Source organism: Anas platyrhynchos, chromosome 6 (assembly GCF_047663525.1).
Source record: "Anas platyrhynchos isolate ZD024472 breed Pekin duck chromosome 6, IASCAAS_PekinDuck_T2T, whole genome shotgun sequence".
NCBI lineage: Eukaryota > Metazoa > Chordata > Aves > Anseriformes > Anatidae > Anas > Anas platyrhynchos.
The window spans coordinates 26,433,068-26,454,557 of NC_092592.1; the positions used below are offsets into that span (position 1 = coordinate 26,433,068).

Here is a 21,490-nt window from a genome sequence, read left to right on the forward strand (position 1 = left end):
CAGATATAATAGACGTCTACTTTGCAGGTCAACAAGGGAAGAATTAAAATACCTTCGGAAGTTCCTTTGAGCTCGGTCGATGCAGAGTACAGAAATGAGCCACAGCATATTCTAACAAGGCTCCGAAGATGAAACTGAAACAGATACCGAGGTACACATCAATTGCCTTAATAAAGCAATTAGCATTTGGGAGTGAAGTCCTGGCTCCCATCATCAGCGTTGTCATAGTTAGGACTGTGGTAACACCTGTGGAACACAAAAATATAAATTCTGATAAAACAAGGATAGCAAAGAGGCCCTCCAATGCATTTGGGAAACCAGGATAGTTTTTTTCCTGAGCTTCATGAACACCTAGTATGCCACAGAATTTAAAAGGGCATGTTTTGAAAAGGAGACTTCCAAATGCATTTGCAATTCTGAAGTTAAATGCTTGAAAATACTCAAGAACAATGTTTGGAAAGTGGAAAAAAATGAAAATTAAAATGGAAGAGATTTTCATTCTTTAGAATATATATTATTAACTCATCATCATTGCAATGCAATTCAAATGCTTCCTTTAAAACTTTCAGATGTCATGTTTCTCAGTGTAGTTGTCCACCAGCCTCATTTGATGTGCAATCTTTTCTTTGCTATTCTATAGAAGTGTTTTTCCTACCCCACCTGCAGTCTGATCAGAGCTGATTTGCATTTTTCCCTTTCAGAATCTCCTTTATTTGAAATTAATTATATTTAATCTCATAATTCTCTTATTATTCCTGTGTTAATTAGTATGTATCATTCACCCTCACAAAAGCCTCATAATTCTGTCTGTACATAGCATGCGTTTGAATATTTTGAAATGATTTCCAAAACGACTGTTTTTTCCTCTCCTTCCAGTAGCTTCTCCTGCTTCCCAATCTCCTTTTGCTACCAAGGACATTTGTTTTGTTAAAGAATAGCAGAGCTTCAAGGAGAATTTGCATGATGTGCTGCAGATGGCAAACTAAAAAAGTAATTCCATAAAACTTGGAAACATTTGCACCTTTTGGAAACGGATGCCACGTACGCACTATAAAACAAGCATCTTAATGTTCCAACCCTTGTTTTGGTTTGTTTTATTGGCTTCTCACCTATGCAGATTCTGGCTGGAACTGATGACTGGCTTATCCAAAATGATACCCAGGAGAGCACAACCAGGAGGATTGATGGTACGTATGTTTCTAGTATGAAATATAAGATGTTTCTCTTGAGTTCAAAGTGAAACACTAGTTTTGGGTAACGCCCTGTGAAAAGAGCAGGAAAAAATATTTTGAAGGTACAATTCACAAAAAGTTTTTTTAAATTATCAACCTGTATATTGCTATGCAATAAAAGATTAACAAATAAGCTTGAAAAAATTAAACACTGTGCTGAAAAATTCGAACATGAAGATTCTACATTGAACTGAAGGGAAAAATCCATATATATGACATCTAGTCACTTCATATCCATAGCTTCATTAAAGACATCTTGAATTAGAAATTTAGAGGGGGTTAGTGTGGAAAGAATTAATCCATCAATGCATGGAAAGGCAAGGAAATTTAAAATCACCTATATATTTAGCTATGTTTATTAACAAGAATTACCTCTATGAGCTACTGTATAAACTAGCATAACATTCATAGCATCATAAAGTTAGCATGGGTCCTTATCTTTAACTGCCTCACAGATCAGGCTTATTTTGATTTTCATTTCATTTAGTATTGTTCCAGATGTGGATGACAGGTACTTTTTCTAGTAATACTGACCTAACTCTCATATTCCACTTGAAAACAATCAGTGGTTTTGCATCTCCACTATTTTTTTCTTTACATTAGAGCAGTGCAGTGTTTGCACTGTTCTAAGCAGTCACTGTTATCACAGTGACTTTTAGCAGACTGACTGCCAGAAGATGAAAGTTTGGGCCCACAGAGCCAAAGACAGAATCAGGTTTCATTAGGGAATAGCACACTGGTAAGCAAAGTCTGAATTTGAATTCCAGCACACTAACTGAGCAAAATTTAGCTATGCTGGGGCAACAGAAGTGTAGGATCTCAAGTTGCTACCTGTCCAACAGATCAAATTAAGGCAAAAGCTTGCTTTTTACTAATTTAAAGAGCAGAACAGACTTTTTATTCTGAAGTTCAAGATTAAGTATGTTTAACAACATTCTTTTAAGAAAATTATTGTACTACAATATCAGTGAGAGAATGTAATGCTTGAATGTACTGTGGTTAGATAGCCTTGGCTTCATCTGTTTTGTTCCAACAAACGTCGATCTTCAGGAGGTATGTCTGTTTGCAGTGCTGCATGCTGTGAGTCAGGGCAGAATTACAGCACAGTGAATGCACCTCAGCAACAACATCATGTGCACAGACAGGCTATTTGTGTATCCCTCAGGTGTGCAGTGAGACATGGAGTCAAAGAAAAGCACTTTTAAAAGCTTGAAGTATAAGTAATGGATGTCAAGAAATGCTTTATTGCTGCCAGACTAGAAAATGGATAGTTAAAATTCAGTTTTTAAGTGTTGTATAAACTGAATCTAGAGAACTATAAGATTTGCTAGAATTCCTGAAATCAGAGAGAATTAGTAGATTATGTAGTCTGACCTTAATCACAGGCCATTAAGTATTCCCAATTATCCCTTATTTTGAATTCATTCACTTTGTCTGGAATAAAGTTCACCTTTTACATGGACATCTAGACTTTATCTCGGTATATCAAGACAAGCAGCATTCATCAAATAATCTGTTACGTGGATTAAAATCATTCTATCTATTACAAATGTGTGTTTAATTTCTAATCTTAACCTGACTTCAGCTTTTTGTCATGTTGTCTCTGCCTTTTCATTACTGGATTAAACAGTCCTTTGGTAGGCGATTCTTTCTCCTTCTGAAGGTACGAATACACTATTTACGGTTCTCCTTTGTAAATTCAACAAGCTTCTAATGGTAGAAAGAAGGATACAAAGACAGACAGACTTTCTCTGTCCATGAGGCAGGAGGAACAAAGACTATTTATACCATTTTTGTCATTTTTGTGTGAAAAGAGGAATGTTAAATTAACGTAAACCTATTCATATTGTAATTTTTACACATATAGCTGTTTTCTTAAAGTTTTCACCCATCAAAATTGATTTTAAGTGTTTAGTGGACCTAAGTAAACCTCTCAACAATTAGGAAGTGCAACTGTTGACAGTGCAGCATTACTTCTACTTTTGTCTGCATTTGTTCTTGTGCTAAATCAAGCACTGGTGCTACAGAAAAGCACTGGGTCTGTACAATAAAAGGGCATAAAGCATGTTTAGGGAAAGAGAATTAAGTTTGTACATGCAGTTGTAAATCTGTGACTTTCTACTGTCCAATAGCAAGCATTTGAAACCTACATAAAAACAGTTACAAGTATTATTAATAAGCCTCTTTTGATTTCTAGTTCAATAGAAATTTCTAAATAAAAAGATTTTCTCTGCAGAGTTTGTAACTCACAATGCCCTAACAGCAGCATGGTGGCAGTTAGTACACAAAGGATGATGGCATGGCCACTGCGAGTGAGGGAAGGGTGTCAGTCCAGAGCTGGTGTGGGAATGCAAAGGATGTGACCCATCAGCAGGGAACCAAATCCTCCACAAAAGTCTTCTCTTTCTGTGCAAACCCCAGGGAAGGACACGGTACCATGTACCCAGGAAATGGGGTGAAGGGATTGGACAGCACTCCCTGCAGAGTTCCACAGGCACTTGGAGTGACTGTGGTTCAGCCACAGAGATTTCCTCCAGGAGGGAAAACTCTGAAATAGTCAATACAGAACAGTCATACAGCACCATCTTCTCCTGGTTAGCTCCCTACATCTGTGTCTCCATTTGCCTTAGTGTAAAAGCCAAATGTGTCTATGGGAAGTTATTTCAAAATATCCAACTTGAAATTCACACTTTCCCATTTTGCTGTAATTTCCAAGCATGGACAAGCCTTTTGAATGTTCCCATATTCTTTTGTGTTATTTTTCCTGATGCCAGAAATTTCTCAAGTAATGTGAGCAACAAAGAAAAATAGAGATGTAACAGCTTATAGCTGAGTGGTTTTCAGGGAACAAAGAAAAGGCATTTCTTTAACCTTAAGGCTTTCTGCTTGCCAAAATCCAAAGGCACATCATGGACATGATAATAATGGTGTCTCTAAAGAGCTCAAAAGAGCTTTTATAATGGAAATTTTGAAGAAACCTATATATAGAATTCATATGAACTCCTCCCATAATAAACCAAAGGAAAAAGAGGCAAGAAATAGTATGTAATGCATGTGTAGCATCCTAAACAAATGACCAATGAGATAAAATAAAGATAAGGAACTACTACAGTCCTTTTTACCTCTACACTCCACGTGTATCAAAAGTTATGTTTAAAAAGAAACAGATTTGCTACTACTGTTATATGCATTGCATATGAGATAGTGATGATGCACAACTACCTTATCTCATTGGCTTTCACTTGCACATCCAAGACTGTGATGCTATAAATCAGATCAAAAGTGAAACAGGTGCATGCAATTTTAATCCTGCCTTTACTAAAGTTAACTCCTGAAAACTGTCAAGCCTTCCCCTTGCTTGAGTGATACTGAGAACAAAATTTTTGCATTAAAGGTATTTTTTTATTCAAGTTTTTGGCCCATGATGGATGTCACCTCAGTATGTGAGTGCCCCAATTTAAATTTGATTATGCGATGGAAATAATCTCTGTGCAGATAGTTAACTCTGCAGTGAAGGCACAGATTTAGCACTTACCAAAGCATCAAATCACTGTGTCTAATAGATTGTCAAATATGAGTTGAACCTGAATGGCTGTCAATATACCTATTCTTAACCTGCCAAAAGGTGAGACAATCCTACTCAGGTTACCCAATAGTGAAAGAAGATTAAGGTGAGTTACTTTGGCTTTATAGAATTTACTAGAGGGCAGAAGTACAAAAGTAGATAGTAGCTCTAGCTGACAGATGAAGTACATACCCAGATAGCAGACTACAGTCTCTATATATACTCCCAATTCTCTCTACTGCTTTAAAAAAGAGCACCCTAGAAAATGAAAGGAAGTGAACAAAATCAAACTTCAGGTGGTTCTAGCTGACTACTTCTGGTTTAGTGTCCTAAAAATTATACCAGTTTCTTTCCCATTACCTGAACAGGTATAGGTCTAAGTCTAAGGCAGAATTTTCTGAATGCAAGAAAACACAGCTTATTTCTCTTATAATTTGGTTTTTGGTTTTCACTTCTAAAACAATATTCTAATTTACAGCACAGCCCACCTGACACTGTTAGATCTTTACATAATACTGATGATTTTAACAACACTACTATTGCACTGACTGAGAAATACACAGTGAGAAATAAACCTTTAAAAAAAAAAAAAAAAAAAAAAAAAACAGGCTTCCTTATCACCCTAGATCATCCATTTTTTAGATATGCCAAAATCATTTCAAGATCATTTTTCTAGGGTGTCTGCTCCTGGCTGATGGCAGAATGCTGCCTCGCTGCACTTTCTGCTCCCCCCAAAACAGCAGACAGTCACAGCAGAGGAGCCTGAAGAAAGGACTGATGCTCTACAGACAGCATCCCCATTTTAACTTAGGAGCATCTTCCCACAGTTACTTCTTATGGACGTGAAGAACTCTACTCCAGTAAAAGAAAGCTCCACGTTACTCTTTATGTAAGAAGCAGCACTTTGGTATCCTGCACAGGGGTGTGCAGTCAGGCACAAAGAGTACATTCTTCCCTATCATGAAATATGTATGCCAACCCCCTGGGTGCCAGATAAAATGTGTGATGTACATCTCACACAAGCACGTCAGTATAACTCTACCAATGTATCACTTCCTTCCCTGCTTTCACCTTTTAAGGGGACAGTACAGGAGAAAGTCTAACTGCCTTACCTACGTGCTGAATTTGTAGTTTTCACTATGCAATTTTACTTGTTTATAACATAAATATGCCTTAAGAAATAGCACTGTTTACGTTTTTACCCAACAAACAAGTTGTGCAACTGTAAAGCAATTTATCTGACTCGTAGGATGCTAAGGGTACCAATATACATGGGTAGTATCAAAACTCCTTTGTCCTTCCTTCAGAAAACAATCATAGTTTTCTGTTCTTCACAGTCAGGATCTTATAAACTACTTCCTTTCCTATTTGTTCTTCAGAGGTGAACAAAAGGAAATGAAAGATCAGGATGGGCTTTGCGTTTCATCTTCACAAAAATGCTTTACAAAAATTGAGTTTGAAATTCAAATTTCCTAAGAAGGAAACATACTCTTTCATGTCGTAGTTGTGTACAGATATACATGTATATGTCTATTTAGCTTACCTGTTAAAAAAAAAAAAAAAAAAAAAAAAAAAAAAGAAAAACTTAAAGACAATTATGCCGCAGGAAATTTTCTATATGTTTGTATTTCTGTCTGTACTATAAAGAACTTTCCTGAAGTTAATAATAACATAAAAAAAAAAAAAAACTCTTACCAGTGTCCTCAATATTCATCCAGTTCATAGCCTTTCCACATGCTTTTCTGCTACTGTAACTTTTTTAGTGCATTTTTCATAACTGTTTTCATTCTGAACAGTTCTGGCTTTGGTAAAGAGTGTGAAGCATTGCAGAAACATCACAACAAGAACTAATGATGGAAAACTTCTGTACTTCAACTCAAGTGGAAAGGCTTACTTAGAAAAAGCGATTATCTGAGTGAAGAGCTCAGATAGGTAAGTTGAACATACGTGGTAACAGATACATATACATATGTAACTGCTTGAATCTTAGCTGAGGTCCCCAGATAAGATTATACTAAATACAGTTCTAGGATTGTTTTTGAGACCTGTATGTCAAAGACAATATTATCAGAAATAACACTTAGAGAGCAATTACAAATTATAAAAGAACTGATAAAGTGAATGACAGAAGTTATTCAGTGTACTGCGCATTGAAATAGAAGACCTGAAAATCCTAGAAAAGTTTGGTTGCTGATTAAGAAGAAATCTCCTTGGGGAACTGCAGAGGGTCCTGGAGGACTGAGCAAGGTAATGCCTCTATATTTGGAGAGAAAAACTGTGAAAAATCCTGCAGACAGACTTCAGACAAGGAACAGCAGCCAGCTCCCATTGCAGGCTTTTTCAGGAGGGCAAATGCCTTATTATCATCGTGCATCAAGGACGGAAGGCTTTGTCTCTTCTTTCTCTCTGTTCTGCTAGAATAATACCATTTGGATGTGCTACCTTGCTGACTTCATGATTTCTAAGAGGGGAGGTCTGCCTGACAAAGCTCTCCCTGGCTTCTGGGCAGGGGTTGAGGACTCTGTGTTAGGCTGAGCAAACTGAGCCTCAGTTCTCCTGATTCTGCTGAAAATTTGGCAGGAAGACTGCAGTGAGAGTAAGGAAGATGCCAGGCAGAAAAGAGGAAAAGCTATCAGCAGCTAATTACCCTCAAGTATCAAATCCTTTTTCTGCTTTTTTTCCTGATTAAAAATATAAATAGAGATTGATAAGCTATTAGTTGCTGTGAAAATAGAAGAATTTATTGAGTGGGAACACACAGGAGTCCACGCTGTGTCCAGAACTTCTCACTACCAAATATGATGGCATACTATGGCATACAGAGTGTCTTTTAAGAGACACCGAACAGAAAGCAGTGTTATTGCACTGGAGAGAAAAACTGGAGTTCAAAATTATCTCAAAAAGTATCAGAAAAAGCCTGAATAAAAGAAGATGCAATTCAACAAGAAGTAACTACTACCCTCAGACAGGAATTACTAGCTTGAAATTGCAAGCTAAACAAGGTCAACAATGCACAGGAATTTTCTGCAAGAAAAGCAAATATCAACCTGGAATGGATAAAGAGGAAATGCATGAAGTAATCCCCTCCATTTATTTACAGAGGACTTCAGATAGGAACAGGGTACCCAGGGTACCAGCTCGTGTGCACATACAACAAAGACAATAGAAAGTCTACAGAAGAACAATAGCAAAGACAGGAGACCTAGAAAACTGTTTGTATGAATTAAAGAGAGGGAAAGTGCTAGTCTGAGAGATGTACCTCTTTTGAGATGGTGAAAGAGCTGCTGAAAAACAGCAGGAAATTTGTCTTCCTTATCCACAATAGACAATGCAAAGCATAACAGGTTTGAAATGCAGCAAGGGAAATCAAGATGAGATACAAGGAAAATATGCTTTTAATAATCACCAGAAAAAATCATCTAGGGAGGCCAAGGAGTAGACACTTTAGAGGTTTGTCTAATTTACTCCTGAAAACATCTGTTAGGAAGTTGGCTGTTGGTATAGATGATCTTATCTTGGGACATTAGAATAGATTAAGTGAACCTTATTTCTATTATTATATACACAAAATGCTAGACTGTAACAGTCCTTAATTCTTTCATGTTTTTCCAGTAAAAAAGGCAATCTTTTTACATCACCATTTATTACTCTGAGAATGCAGGTGGTGTTGGCTAGACAGCTAAAATAAAAACCCAGCATCCACTGATGCACATACTTGGTTTTGGGGTCCAAGAGAGTATGCTTCAGTGTCTGCAGAATAAGGATTATAGTTAAAGACCTCCAGAAAGTAGTTCTAGCAATGAATTTACCTATGTACAAAATTAAATTATTCTGTGTCAAGAAAAAAATCAACACAAAATTGCAGTCCAGCAACATAGTTAATGTTATACAAAGTAACTTACTATTATGTGATTATAATAACATCACTACTATTATGTGATACATGGTGTTCTTTAAACAAGATTAATCCACGATGTTCTTTTCTTAAATTTACTGAAGTTGCTTATGCAGGAATTTTGCTGACCACATTCTAATCTTGGCTCTGTCTGTGGTCACATGTGAACTTGGGCTTGTATCACTGTACAATATTTCACTTGCACAACAGCTGTACTGTCTGTTCAAGTTCAAATCCTGATTGCTTTTTTTGCTGTGTTAGGAAATACTAAAGAAAAGCAGTGTTGTAGTAGCTTTAGCCTTGTGAATCATAACTGTTATTTATAAAATACTTTCAGGCATCTATTAATCACGTTAAGGAAATCCAAAATATAATTTTTCCCTTCCAAATTGATTACATAGTTCCATAATTTATTTGCTTTTTTTGCATTTATTATGGGCTACAGAAGGCACTGCTTTCCTAAAAAATCTGTAGAAAATAGCACCTAAACCATAGACTTGGTAGAAAATTAAGAGGATTATGAGATTTCATGTAAAAATACTGCATAGCACTTCATAATGTGGCTTTCTTATGCAGGCAGTAGAACTGAAACAAGCAGATGTGGGAAATTTTAATCAAATTAAGTTGCATATGTTAAGACACTAAAACAAAAAGTGCCTTTATATATATGATTATTGCCAACCTAAGGAGAAGACAGCATCATTAACTGAAAAAAAAGAGCACAATTTATCTGACCATGCCACTTCAGTTGTAATTATTCCATCTGCTAAAAAATAATAGAAATTTCTTTTGGCTTTCTGGCACTCTCTGGACTCTGTGACAGAAGGTGGTAAGAATTAGGCAGTTTTCCTCTCCCTCTTTCCTGTATGGTGAACAGGTTCTAATACCCTTCTGGGCAGAACAGCAGTAAAGGCTTATTCTCCTTTGATTGAACCTGATGTTGCTTAGCCTGAAGCTATAAAGAGGAGGAAGGCAAGCAGATGTCAGTTATATAAGTAGCAAAGTACTTTGTGATCCCTGAGCCTGCTCTTATATATTTCTTTTCTACTTTTATATCCATTTAGAGAACTTTGACTTTCAGCCTAAATTAATGCCTGAAATCAGACCATGAAGTTTCTCTGTGTTGTATTGTTAAAATAGAAATACCCAACAATGGAATATCAGAATGATATATCAGTGATTCAGACTTAGTAGCATACAATCTTGAAACTACAGCTTTGAAGGATGTTTGTGTCCTCATTTAAGGATTCCCCTTGCATATTCTCCTTGGTATGTTGGCTTGGGCAGAAGAGAAACTGAATATGCAGTGAAGAATAGCAATGAAGGACCTAAGAGCAATTCAAGGAGCAGAAAGCACATTTGGCATGTCTTGAACTCTCCAAAAGCACTGTCAAAATTTCAGAGGGAAAAAATAATAAAATAATAATAATAATAACAACAACAACAGGAGCAGACTCTTTAATGAGGTCAAGTCCTGCAGTGAGCGGAAACTTTCTACAGCTGTTTTCTAAGATCAGCAGAACAGCAGGTCTGTGGAAATGCTTCAGATCTTTTCCTGGGCAGAGGAACCACAGGACAGGCAACCTGCACTCTGCTGCCCACCAGGTTGGACAGAGGCTGCTGCAGACAAAGAGCTATTCCTGCAAGCACTAGCAATAAAGCACAACTTCTTGGTGTTCCAAGAGCATCCAGCATATTCACAGAAATTTCCATGGTCAAATAAAGGCTTTCGCTTTGTCAAATAAAACCAGAATGGAAATCCCAGACATGCTGGGAACTGTCCTGAACTGAGCACCCAGAGTCCATGGTCTCACTCAAATTTAAATGCTCAACTTACAGGTCCTTCTTCCTTTAAAAGAATTCCTCCTGACATTACGCAGATAAATAATGCATTTATTGTTCATTGTTCTTTAGACAATATGTAGCCTCCATAATAATACTGTCCAAGAAAATACTTAAAAACTTCCAACCTTAAATTAGTTGGGTCTCTGCTGGTAACATCTGAGAGATTCACGTAAGGCTTCCAGAACTCAATCCAATAGAAAATGAAAATGTGTCACCCAAAGAGAAAGCATCATGCCTAGCTTCTGAATGCTGTTCAGTTTCCAGCGCTATATTCCAAAGTGTACCTAGGAAGTGTTATAAGGGTGTTTTTACCTGTCTCATATACCGCTTCAGATACCGAGGTAAAGTGGTCTTCTACTGTATACTGTGCCAGCCGAAGTGTGTCCAAGCCTCGAACTGAATCATTTCCTCTCGTCCAGTAAAACATGACATCATTGATGTTGTAACCCCCTGTAGTGATACATAAGCCAACAAAAGTGTTTATTTTACACAATAGTTAATTTGTGCAGAGTACAGTTATGGTTCAGCTGTTTCTTATTTGTCTGCCTGAAAGTACAATGAGACATAAACACCGACTTTTCTGGCAGAACATAATGCTCGTTCACAATAAAATTCCCAAAGACTGAATGTGCAAAGGCTTATCGTTTAAAAGCTTGGAGGTGGTCTTTTTTTCTCACATAAATGATATGAACAAACAAAAGAGATTAGTACCATATGGTATTTTAAAGGCAAAAGCTATTAAGCTTTAAAGAATTACATTTTTTAGGAACTAGAGCACTGACAGCATTTGGACTAAATGTTGAGCATGCCTTTTGTTACATGCTGGGATGCTCTTTCTTAGTCAGTCAGATGATGGACAGTGTATTTGGTCTTCCCATCAGCAGACATGAAGGGCTGAGGACTCGTATGCCAGAGCTGCACTCTGAGTGAGGCTTGGGACATCCCTCAGATGGCATTTTGGCTTGGGAGCTTGGACCCTTCCCAAAGGCATCAGCCTAGAAGCTGGTGTTTCTGCAGGCTCAGCAGCATGGTACGCTTCAGGGGCCGCAGGAGATTTGCTCTTAACCTTCAAGTGCTAATTAGGAGCTGAGATGGGACACGAATCATCTATCAGAAGGTAACTGTATTTTGCACACGCTTGTCAATATGCGTCACAATCATAGCTAAAATACCTCCATAGCTTTTTCCCATTATATTAAAAGGCAGGCAATTTTCAGACTAGTGTATATGATTAATTCAAGATTATGTTAATGTAATTTACATGTTAACAGGGAGCATTTGAACATCTTTTCCTTTAGCTTGCTTAGATCAATCATTCTTGTATATGACAGACTTTTATTGTGCAAGTTAATAGCTAAGCTTAGGGAACAGAACCCCGAGTAGATGATTATTTTTAGACTCCAGTCAATTGTAAGTAAATTACATTGAGAGACAATAATGCAATACATTGCACAAGGATATATGCTGCAAGAAGAACAGAATTCTAGAATCATATAAATAGAGATGTATTAAAATAAAAAAGGAGTAGTTTAATACTTTTAATATAATGGCTTTGGGTCTTGCAATATCAAAAAACTGATTTCTTATAGCCATTTAATGTAGGAAAAACAGGAGTTCAGAAACTTCATTTCAAGGAAACAATGTGCTGTTTACCAATTAAAATGAAAATTTTACCTGGAAATTCTTTCCCTGACCATCCTTTAAATCTTTTTTTTTCTATCACTGGTAGTTTTATGAAAATTTATCATGGCCAGGGATCTCTGGTCTCCTTTTTACACTTAAAGTAATTAAAGCCAAAACACTGCTGTGTTAAAAGACTAAGCCAAAAGCATAGGTGTCCAAGCTAAGATTCTGATTCTCTAAGACTACACTCTGGGAAATATCTCTGACTTTGAAAATGAAAAATAAAATAACGTTCTTATAAACAAATGGTTACATGGTCCTTGGTCAAAATAAAAAGGCTTTTAAAACAGCTTTTATGCACAATTGACAAATTCATTTTATTCTCCTCTTAAATGAACTGCAGATAAAGTCTAGAACTACAGAGTACCACAGTATTATTTTTTTTTATTGGATATTGATTGTTTCAAGTAGCATGAAATGTGAGGAAATTTCAATGCCCAGCTAGGCAATAACAAGTATATCTCCAAATGGAGGTTCTTTTGCTTTAACATAACCATTTTTATTGTGTTTTCCAAATTATTTTCGTTAGCTGAATAATTAGCAGGTTTTGATCATCCTCCATTTGAAAATACCTACAAAATACTAATTCCAAAACTCTGTGAAGAAATTCCTTGGGGGCAGTCTTCCAGAGAGTAAAGTTAAATAGCACATTGCTCCCTCTGCGTAATCTTATTCAGGGGATTAATACTTCACTAATTATAAAATGTTTTTAAAAAAATTATATCAACGAGATTCTTAAGCTATTAAGCTTTTACAAACAATCTCTTCTTTTTACATGATACTGAGTTTTCATTCTCACTAATTCCTCAAGCCCAAAATGTTTCCTTCCTGTACTTCGTTGATATGACGCAAGCAGCCAATATCAACGCTGATACAAAGTAAGCAGCTAATATCAACAGGGTTAACTGCAGGAATAGTAAATTTGGGATTAAACATTCATAATGCCTAATACAAATGAGTTTCTTTACCATTCTGTGGCTAATTTTATTTTCCCTTGATTGTCAAGCACAAGTTAAGTGCCTTCACATGGCTCTTCACTGAGTAAATGCTAAGGGATGAGTTCAAAAAGAAAATAAAATTTCAGAGATGGGCCCAAAAATAAATATGTATCTGGACTGGCCTGCATGTGAATAAAAGGGAGGGAAATGACTTCAGCACAGTGTGAATGATTGGCAGCATTTCCTCCCACATGTCAGAGAGGACAATGCCCCCACTGCACTAACTGGTGCCCTACTGTCCCCTAAAGCGATGCAGTAACAGGGAAATAAACAATAGAAATGTGGGGCTCAGATGTATTGGTGTAGAATGTAGAATTCAAATAGCATTATTAACTATTAGTAATGGAAGAGCATGTTGTAAAGGCCACGAGGGATATTTTACTGCGTAAAGCCAGTACTTGATAATGTCATGTCGTACTTGTTTTTACGTTAGTAAACGTTTAATAAAACACCTAGCACTTTGATTCAGCTGAAATATTTGCTGCATTTTTTACATTTTATTTATGAGTATTTTTATGGATGTGTATTTGTGTGGACGTGTGTGCATGCTCACATTCACAACTCTTAATTCCACATAATGGTATTTGCAAGCAGTACTCTAGGATGATGTCCTTATTTGCCTATAAATTAACATTGCTTATCTCATGAGGGAGCAAACACCATTTCCAGCATACCCATAAGAAAGCATGAAGTGCACTGAAGATACAGGGCCATGGCTAAAGGCATACTCTTTCCTTGTGTAATCATCATTTCTAGCTGTTTTCCTCAACACTAAACCCAAATGACATGGGAGCATTTGTGATGACATTACCATGTCTTCCCCTTGGACAGCAGACGCTTGTGTGTTGTTGAAAAAGCAGATGGAATCATTCTGAGCAAAGCTTATTTTTAATTACACAGGGAATTCTTTTTTTTTTTTTTTTTCTTTTAATCCTGACTCCTTTAAATCCCCATGTTCCTGTGGGACATATATTTCATTCTGAAACTAGAGTAAATATTAAATGACTCATTAAGCAATGTGTTTAATGTAAATCCATGTATTTTGACTTACCAATATGCTTTCCAAAGGAAAATAAATTAGAGATGAATCCAAATTCTTATTGAAATTACCATTAAACAGATCTTATCCTTAAAAAACAGCTGTTTCTAGAGGAACCGCTGTGTGAGGAAGGTTTGGGGGTTGATTCCCTTTGTTTTATAGTCTAAAATGAAATTTTGCAATCATCTTCTGTTAGTTAACAGCAAGAAATGAAGAACACGCACACCCTTCTGAAACGCTAAAGAATAAAACTCAGCAAGTACTGAAAAAACTTCCAAAAGAACATTCTGAATATATATTGACAAATATTTTAAAATATTTTTTCATCTTGTAGGACATCTCTTAGGTGTCCTTCCACATCATTCCTACATTATAATATAAAATATTTTGCTAGTATCTTATTAACAGAATAGCATTAATTTTAAACATGCACATTTGGGTATTTGTAAAGCAACTATGCTTACAATGTATTAGGGAACATTTTTAACGAAAAATATGAGGACATTGATTAATAAAATGAGAACCTATAAAGAATATTTAGTCTCGGTCCTTCAATTTATGACATTTTTCCCACAGCACTGGCACAGAGAACTAAGCCATAGAAGGATCTGTTTATACCCATCTCAAAACAGAACTGTCTATGCAATTACCTTTTTTCAATATGAAGACAGTAAATTAATTAAATATGAACTCTATGCCTTACAAATAAGCCTTATTCTAATTTCTTTCTTTCCTACAGGAATCACGCCTTAGGGGGGAAAAAATAAATCACAATATCCTGAAAGAAAGAGAGGCAAATCTGTCAAAAAACATTTTCTTGCCTTTCCTGGAAAATCCTGCTCAAAGAACTCCCCCTGCAGACCGACAGAATAACTACAGGACATCCTGCAAAACAGCTGATTAGTTTCATACGTTTCCATAGTTTCATTCATCGTTAGCTTTTCAATACTGCCATGCTATTTTCGGTGAAGCCTTGTGAATTTATCTTTGTATAAAAATACTATTGTAATTCAACAGAGAGTGGTAACGTTCTGTCACATGGCTTTTTTGAATATTCCAGCCTCTTTGATAGATCCAGTAGCCAGTAGCCTAGGGAAATAAAATCAGACATTTTTCTAGTTATATAAAAATAGAAAGAGTAACTTTTCTTACAGCTTTCCAGTTGCAAGGTACATGTCTGTTTATCCATTGGGTATTTGGTTAGATCCATGCTGCACGCCACAGTTGTGGTGATCCTTGAAAAACATTGTAGTGCTGATTATTAATGGGATAAAATTGTTCATCAGTAAAAGTAAAAATGACCTATGTAACTTTCTGTAACTAATATTTGTAGTCAAGTATCTATTGCAAAGAAAATAAATCTAAATTTTACTGGTTCACATTAGATACAAGTTAACAGCACTCAAAACATGAAAGGACTCCAAAACAACTGAGTTTAGCAGCAGCCTACAAAGGGCACTTTTTTCTCACGTATAGCATACCTTTTCCCTTTGCTGTAAAATAAATTGCAAAACAGTAACAATCTTATATTCAGCAAAATCTATTGTAAAGAATAATCTGCAATAAAAAAACACAAATCAGTCGCTGTATCTTTCTTTCGTCTGTGATTTCAACACAAAACTAGAATGCCAAGATGCAGCTCCTATATTTTGTGTACATGAAAGCAAAAGGAGCTATTTAGTGAAGAAATTGAGACCTAGTAGTAAATTTAAGATTTTAATCATATTAATAAGTCATATTATGTATTTGTAAAACTACAAGACCATGAATATTCTACTTCTGAATTAGACCAGTTTCTTAAGCATAAAATCACGCTGAACTGAAAAGTTTAAAATGTACGTAGAAACCAAGTACAAAGGCTGGTATGTGGTATATACATACCGTATAGCATACAACACTGTTCCATTAGGGTATATTCTTATAAGACGATTCTCAACAGTAATATCATGAAGAAAAGACTTTTTGGAATCAACTATGAAGGTATCTGGTACCCAAAGCATTTCCACAAGCCGACCATCTAAACTTAAACTCTTATTACCATCGAAACATAGCCTCTCATCAGTCCACCTCTGCCTTAAAAATATGGTAGCTGTGTAATCCTGAAATACAAAAAACATATATATATATTACTCAGAACTAGACACCATTATTCTGTTTTTAAAAAGTGCATGGAACCAACTACTGAGCACAGATAGCCTGTGACTCTGTGTCCTGATCCTAAGTGCTGGCACTCAGACAGATCACAGTTGTACTGGCTCTCATTCTGCCAAATTTTCCAGCACTAGATGTGATGTTGATGTCATTAAGAAATATTATCTTGAATAGATTTTGTTCTTACGGTCACTGAAATTTTACAGTAAATGCTGAGGGCTTCAGCCTGGAGCTATAAATCAGCTGAAGTCATCAGAGTTTTGTCAGCACATAATCTGGCTCTGTAAATCTTTAAATCTTAGGATGATTTATATAAGTGATTGCAAACAGCATTTTGTTCACATAAACCACTAAATAATATATTTTTAAGAAAACTTTAGGAAAAGTTGCATAAATTCAGATGCATAGTGGCAAAAGAAGTGAGTGTAATAGGAAGTTACGGAAATATAACAAATACATCATCATCTTCCAGCTCAATCTATCTTTTCAACATGACCAGGGAAACAGCAGTGCCAAATTTATTGAGACCTTGAAGATAGCTCTCAGCCCAATTTACCTTCAATTCACGTATGCCTTGTCTTACATTAAAATCACACAATTTCTTAGCACCTTTTTAAGCAACTTTTGATTTTATGGTGTGTTTTTATCAGCATAAGTTCATCTTAAGTTCTGTCCTTACTTTTTCTTTTTTAAATACCTGTGAATACTTGCTGAGTACAAAAGGGATTTTAAGATTCAATTGCTCTCGAAACCTGAGCGAGGTAAATTTCGATACACACACAGAAACAGACACACACACACACACTTTCCAGTACTGAATATCTGACTAATGATTTTTGCCTTTTGGTTCTACTTAGGCAGGTCAGATATTTCATTAGAAAAGTATATTCCATTTCATAGTTTGTTCAAAAATAACTGATACAAAATGTAATGAAACAGCTGGAATAAATATATGACAGTAACAGAAAAATAAAATGTTTTCAGCCGTCTAAATATAAGGGAAAGGAGTAGCTTCAAAGTCACGTGAATATATCTTTGATTTTCTGAAATGCATAGGGATTTAGACACTTCATTTGGAAAATAAATACTGCTTTACATACCTTTCATTAAGATTAATGCTCAGTAGCAAACTTATGTTTGTATCTACAAGAGGTATGATTTGTCTGCTTTTCTATACAAGTATTAGTCTAGAAATCTAGTCATAAGAAACTCAGTACTTATTATAGTGCTATAATTACTCTCTGTAGTGAAAAATTAATCCTTCTCCTACCTCATACTGACTGCACAAGGAAAAAAAGAACTCAAATTCATATTGCCAGTAGCTGTAAACACAAGACATTATCTTACCAACAAGCAAAAAAATGCAAAATCTACAATACCATATTTATTTCTGATATTGTATCAATGCTTGCAATATCCAGACTCATTCCAACTGACACAGGACCATCTGAAATAATAATAAAGAAAAAAAAAGTCAGCCAGCACCTAGCACACAGTGACTTAATACATGGTGTTCACAAGAACTGGCTACGCAATCCTCCATGACATTTTCCATCTTTTTCTAAATGATTAGTAGCTTTTCTGAAAGTATCACTAAAATTCTGATTACGAAAGAATTTTAATGATTTCATAACCAAAGTTTAATACCACTAGAATAACATTACCTTGGTTTTAACAAACATGTTTTATTTCCTAAGATGGTTTTATATTTTTCTTCACTCCCTAAAAAGCGTGCTGTGGAAAACACTGCAGAACAAGGTGAGGAAGGCACAATCCCTGTGGTACATCACACCCTTCTGCTCTGAGGTGCAGAGCGGTGGAAAGAATTCTTCCAGTTGCAACATCTGGTCCATCAGATGTTGGTGAACAAAGGAGTTGCTCCTGGCAATGTCACATGCTTAATATGCAGATGGAATATCTGAATGACTTTATTTACTGCCTGTTTAAGAATACATTGTCTATACCGTGTCACTGATTTTAACATTGTCCACTGGCAGTTAGCTTGTGACTTAGATACCTGCATTTATAAAGAAAGCTAGTCACTTTGTACTCCTTCTAATAATAATATCAGCTGAACATTTATTCAGTGTGATTAAATACCTCACCTAGGTAGTTGTCATGATGTCATTGTAGTGTTAGCATGCACAGGCTCTCACTTCCCTGTGAATGCATATTTCACAGTGTCAGAAGATCACCAGCTGTGCTTTTTAAAAACCAGGATTTGTGCAGAGCTTTCATGGAAACATAACACTAGTCCTGGTTGAATATGTGCAGAATATATAACAAAGCAGATACACATAGAAATTCCTATTAAATACGTGCATCTTTCCATGTACTTACAAGAAGCTGAGAACACAATACTTAGAAAAGGAAGGAATAGTTTAGATACAATCTGTGCAGCTGATGGTGCCCAGAAACCACAAGTCCACTGCTGAGACCTACTGAGGCCACTTGCAAGGTATTATGTAGGTAGCTCTTATATGACCCTATGCAGCATGTAGAGATCAGAAAGAGGAGATAAGATAGATATCCCATTTGAACAACATTAAAAAAAAATAATAAATAAAGTGTCACTCTAAAAGGTATCTTTGATTTTATTTTTTTCATAATAATTTTCCTTTGCAATGCAAGTGTTAAAGTATCAATGTCTGGCACAACTGTTGAGTCCCAGAAACCTGGCACTCCTGAAAGAATCTGTAAATTATTCGTTCTGGACTCAGTTGAAAGTTAAAATATAAAGCTCCAGCTTAAAGCAGGACCATAGGCTTGCAGCATCCCTTGATGGCAATCTGTGTGTTTATTATAGACTATAAACTGTAACTAGGAATGAGAAGAAATTATCAAGTGACACATACCTAGTTTTGTATAAGATGTCCTTCAGGCTCAGACCGACTGTCCTAGCAGACAAGTGCCTTGCAATTCAAGTGCTAACAAGTGGTGGTGCAGTTAGGTCAATACTGTCCCGCTCTGCTAGCCCTGCCTGTCTCCACAGCCCAAACACTTCTGTTGTGCATCCAGCCTGTCTTGAGTCAAGCTTTCATGAAAACTCATGAGAAAGAGACATTCCCACAGATATTTATTAGACATATACACCACAAGTCAAAGTAAAAACAAACAAAAAGCTGCATAGTTTCACAAACTTTAACAATAATTTCTTGTGTTCCTACGTCAGTTGCCTTCAATCAAAAGATCTAAAAGAGTCCAAAAGAGTATCTCCCTTACAAGATTGCATTTCTGGGTCAGTGGGACACAAAGGGCGTACCAGAAGGCTTTGATCATTATAATCCTCTGTCCTAGCTTTCAGGGCCTCCTTCTTTCACACTTGAGCTGGCAGATGTGGCCGAGATGAGCAGACAGTGGGAATGCTGTTGGCTGGAAATGGCTGTAGGATTCCACATTTGCAATTCTGATCTTTGTGGTTATCAGGAAACTCATTTAAGTAGGAGGTGGTAGCGTATGCCAAAGAAGAAAGATTTTTTCCATGAAGGTGTGGCTTTGACATCTGTCACAGGTAAGGCACATAAATCAATACTCTGTGAAAACAATCTCAGCTAGCTTCACCCTCTATAACAGATTGAGATGCTAAGGCATGGGTGTTTCTCTGTGCAGAACATCAAGGGTGAAGGAACAGGATCATGAGTGAAATCACAAGCACTTGCTGCAGTTTCAAGAACAGAGCTTCAACTGCAAAAACAGCAAATCCAACAAGGCAACTAAGGCATCATTGGGTACTGCCCAGAAGAGCTTTCATTAAGCAAAGTAATTGCCTCTTCTCCAGTTCTTCAGACATATTCCAGCCTGTGAGGATAGTAGGGCACAACATGCCAAGGATGGTTTGTACAGAAAGAAAACTATGGAAGGAGTCTCTACAATCACAGGCTTTCAAGAACAGCTGGGCTTTAACAGTTAGTTAAATCAGAACAATATTCTTAGTTAAAAAAAAAAAAAAAAAAAAAAACAACTGTTAAGGCTAAATGTAATTTACGGTGACTTGTTAAATAAGCAAAGCATTAATAATAGTTAGAATGAATCTTTCCATCCTATCTTCATAATTATCCACCAGAGTTTCTTCTGACCTTCCTCTGAAAGGTTTCCTGTTGACAGTGTCAAAAACAGGGCAGTAGGCCAGATGAGGCAGTCAGTTCCTACATTTCCATATGTTTGGCAGAATTTTGTATATAATGACAACTTCCAAAGAAATCTACTGAACTTCAGAAGAAGACTAAGTCCTCCATAAATGAATCTTAAAAACTGCCAAAGAAATGCCAAATAGCATATTTTGTTATAGCAACGGGTACAAAGTCTAATTAAATTTCAGTAAAAGTTAAAGTCTATGTTATGTACAAGGGTGGTTATTTTATGCACTTTACAGATATTAACAGTAATCCCATGTGGGAAAGTAGCCAGAATAGTGACAGGTATACTATAAGGAGTCAAATAGCTAACTGACTTTGGACCACTGTAGTGATCACAGCCTGGTAAACTTCATACCAACAAAGTCAACTACCATTGAGTCGTGTATGTGTTTGATTTAAATGGTAGGTCTTTAAATGGTAGGTTTGATTTAAATGGTGAGTTACAATCAACAATATAATGAACAGCTAGTGCTAGCTCTTCTTTATTCAGTTTAAAAAAAGCTTAAAACAAATTTGGCATTCAGAAATTTCTTGAAAGGGGTGGTCTTTTGAAAGAATACCTCATTCTTGCAGGGACTTTAGCAGAAAAAAAAAAAAAAAAACTTAGAGAATTAGAAGCAAAAGTGTAACTAAAGTAATTTATTATATTTTTCATTAAAATGTTTTTGTCCTCCTGATTTTCTTCTTTGCTTTGTTTGAGAATATTACGGGACTTTTAGATACATGTATAGGGATACATTGCACCTGAATTTTTTCAGCATATTTAACTTCCTAAATCTTTCTTGACAAATACATGTTATACGAAATTACTAGACAGATTAATGTAGCCCTTCTGACAGAATTCAACTGTAATAGTTAATATGAAGACATCAGAAGACAGACCCATTTCTAGCAGGAATTGGGTTCAATTCCATTTGTTTGCATCAATGATCTTTAGACAGTGATG

At 36.1% G+C, this 21,490-nt stretch overlaps 1 protein-coding gene across 5 annotated transcripts in view; it reads right to left on the reverse strand.

The window, feature by feature from the left end:
* The window catches only part of LOC101803823 (gamma-aminobutyric acid receptor subunit pi), a 46,977-nt gene that overhangs the window by 6,173 nt on the left and 19,314 nt on the right, over nt 1-21,490 (reverse strand). For all 5 annotated transcript variants that reach the window (XM_027460181.3, XM_013093844.5, XM_013093845.5 and 2 more), the window contains 6 exons: nt 17,788-17,855; nt 16,139-16,356; nt 15,410-15,492; nt 10,850-10,987; nt 1,110-1,262; nt 53-246 (listed from right to left, as the gene is read on the reverse strand). In XM_027460181.3, coding sequence (XP_027315982.1) covers nt 53-246; nt 1,110-1,262; nt 10,850-10,987; nt 15,410-15,492; nt 16,139-16,356; nt 17,788-17,855 — 854 coding nt within the window. The remainder of the gene's footprint in view (nt 1-52; nt 247-1,109; nt 1,263-10,849; nt 10,988-15,409; nt 15,493-16,138; nt 16,357-17,787; nt 17,856-21,490) is intronic.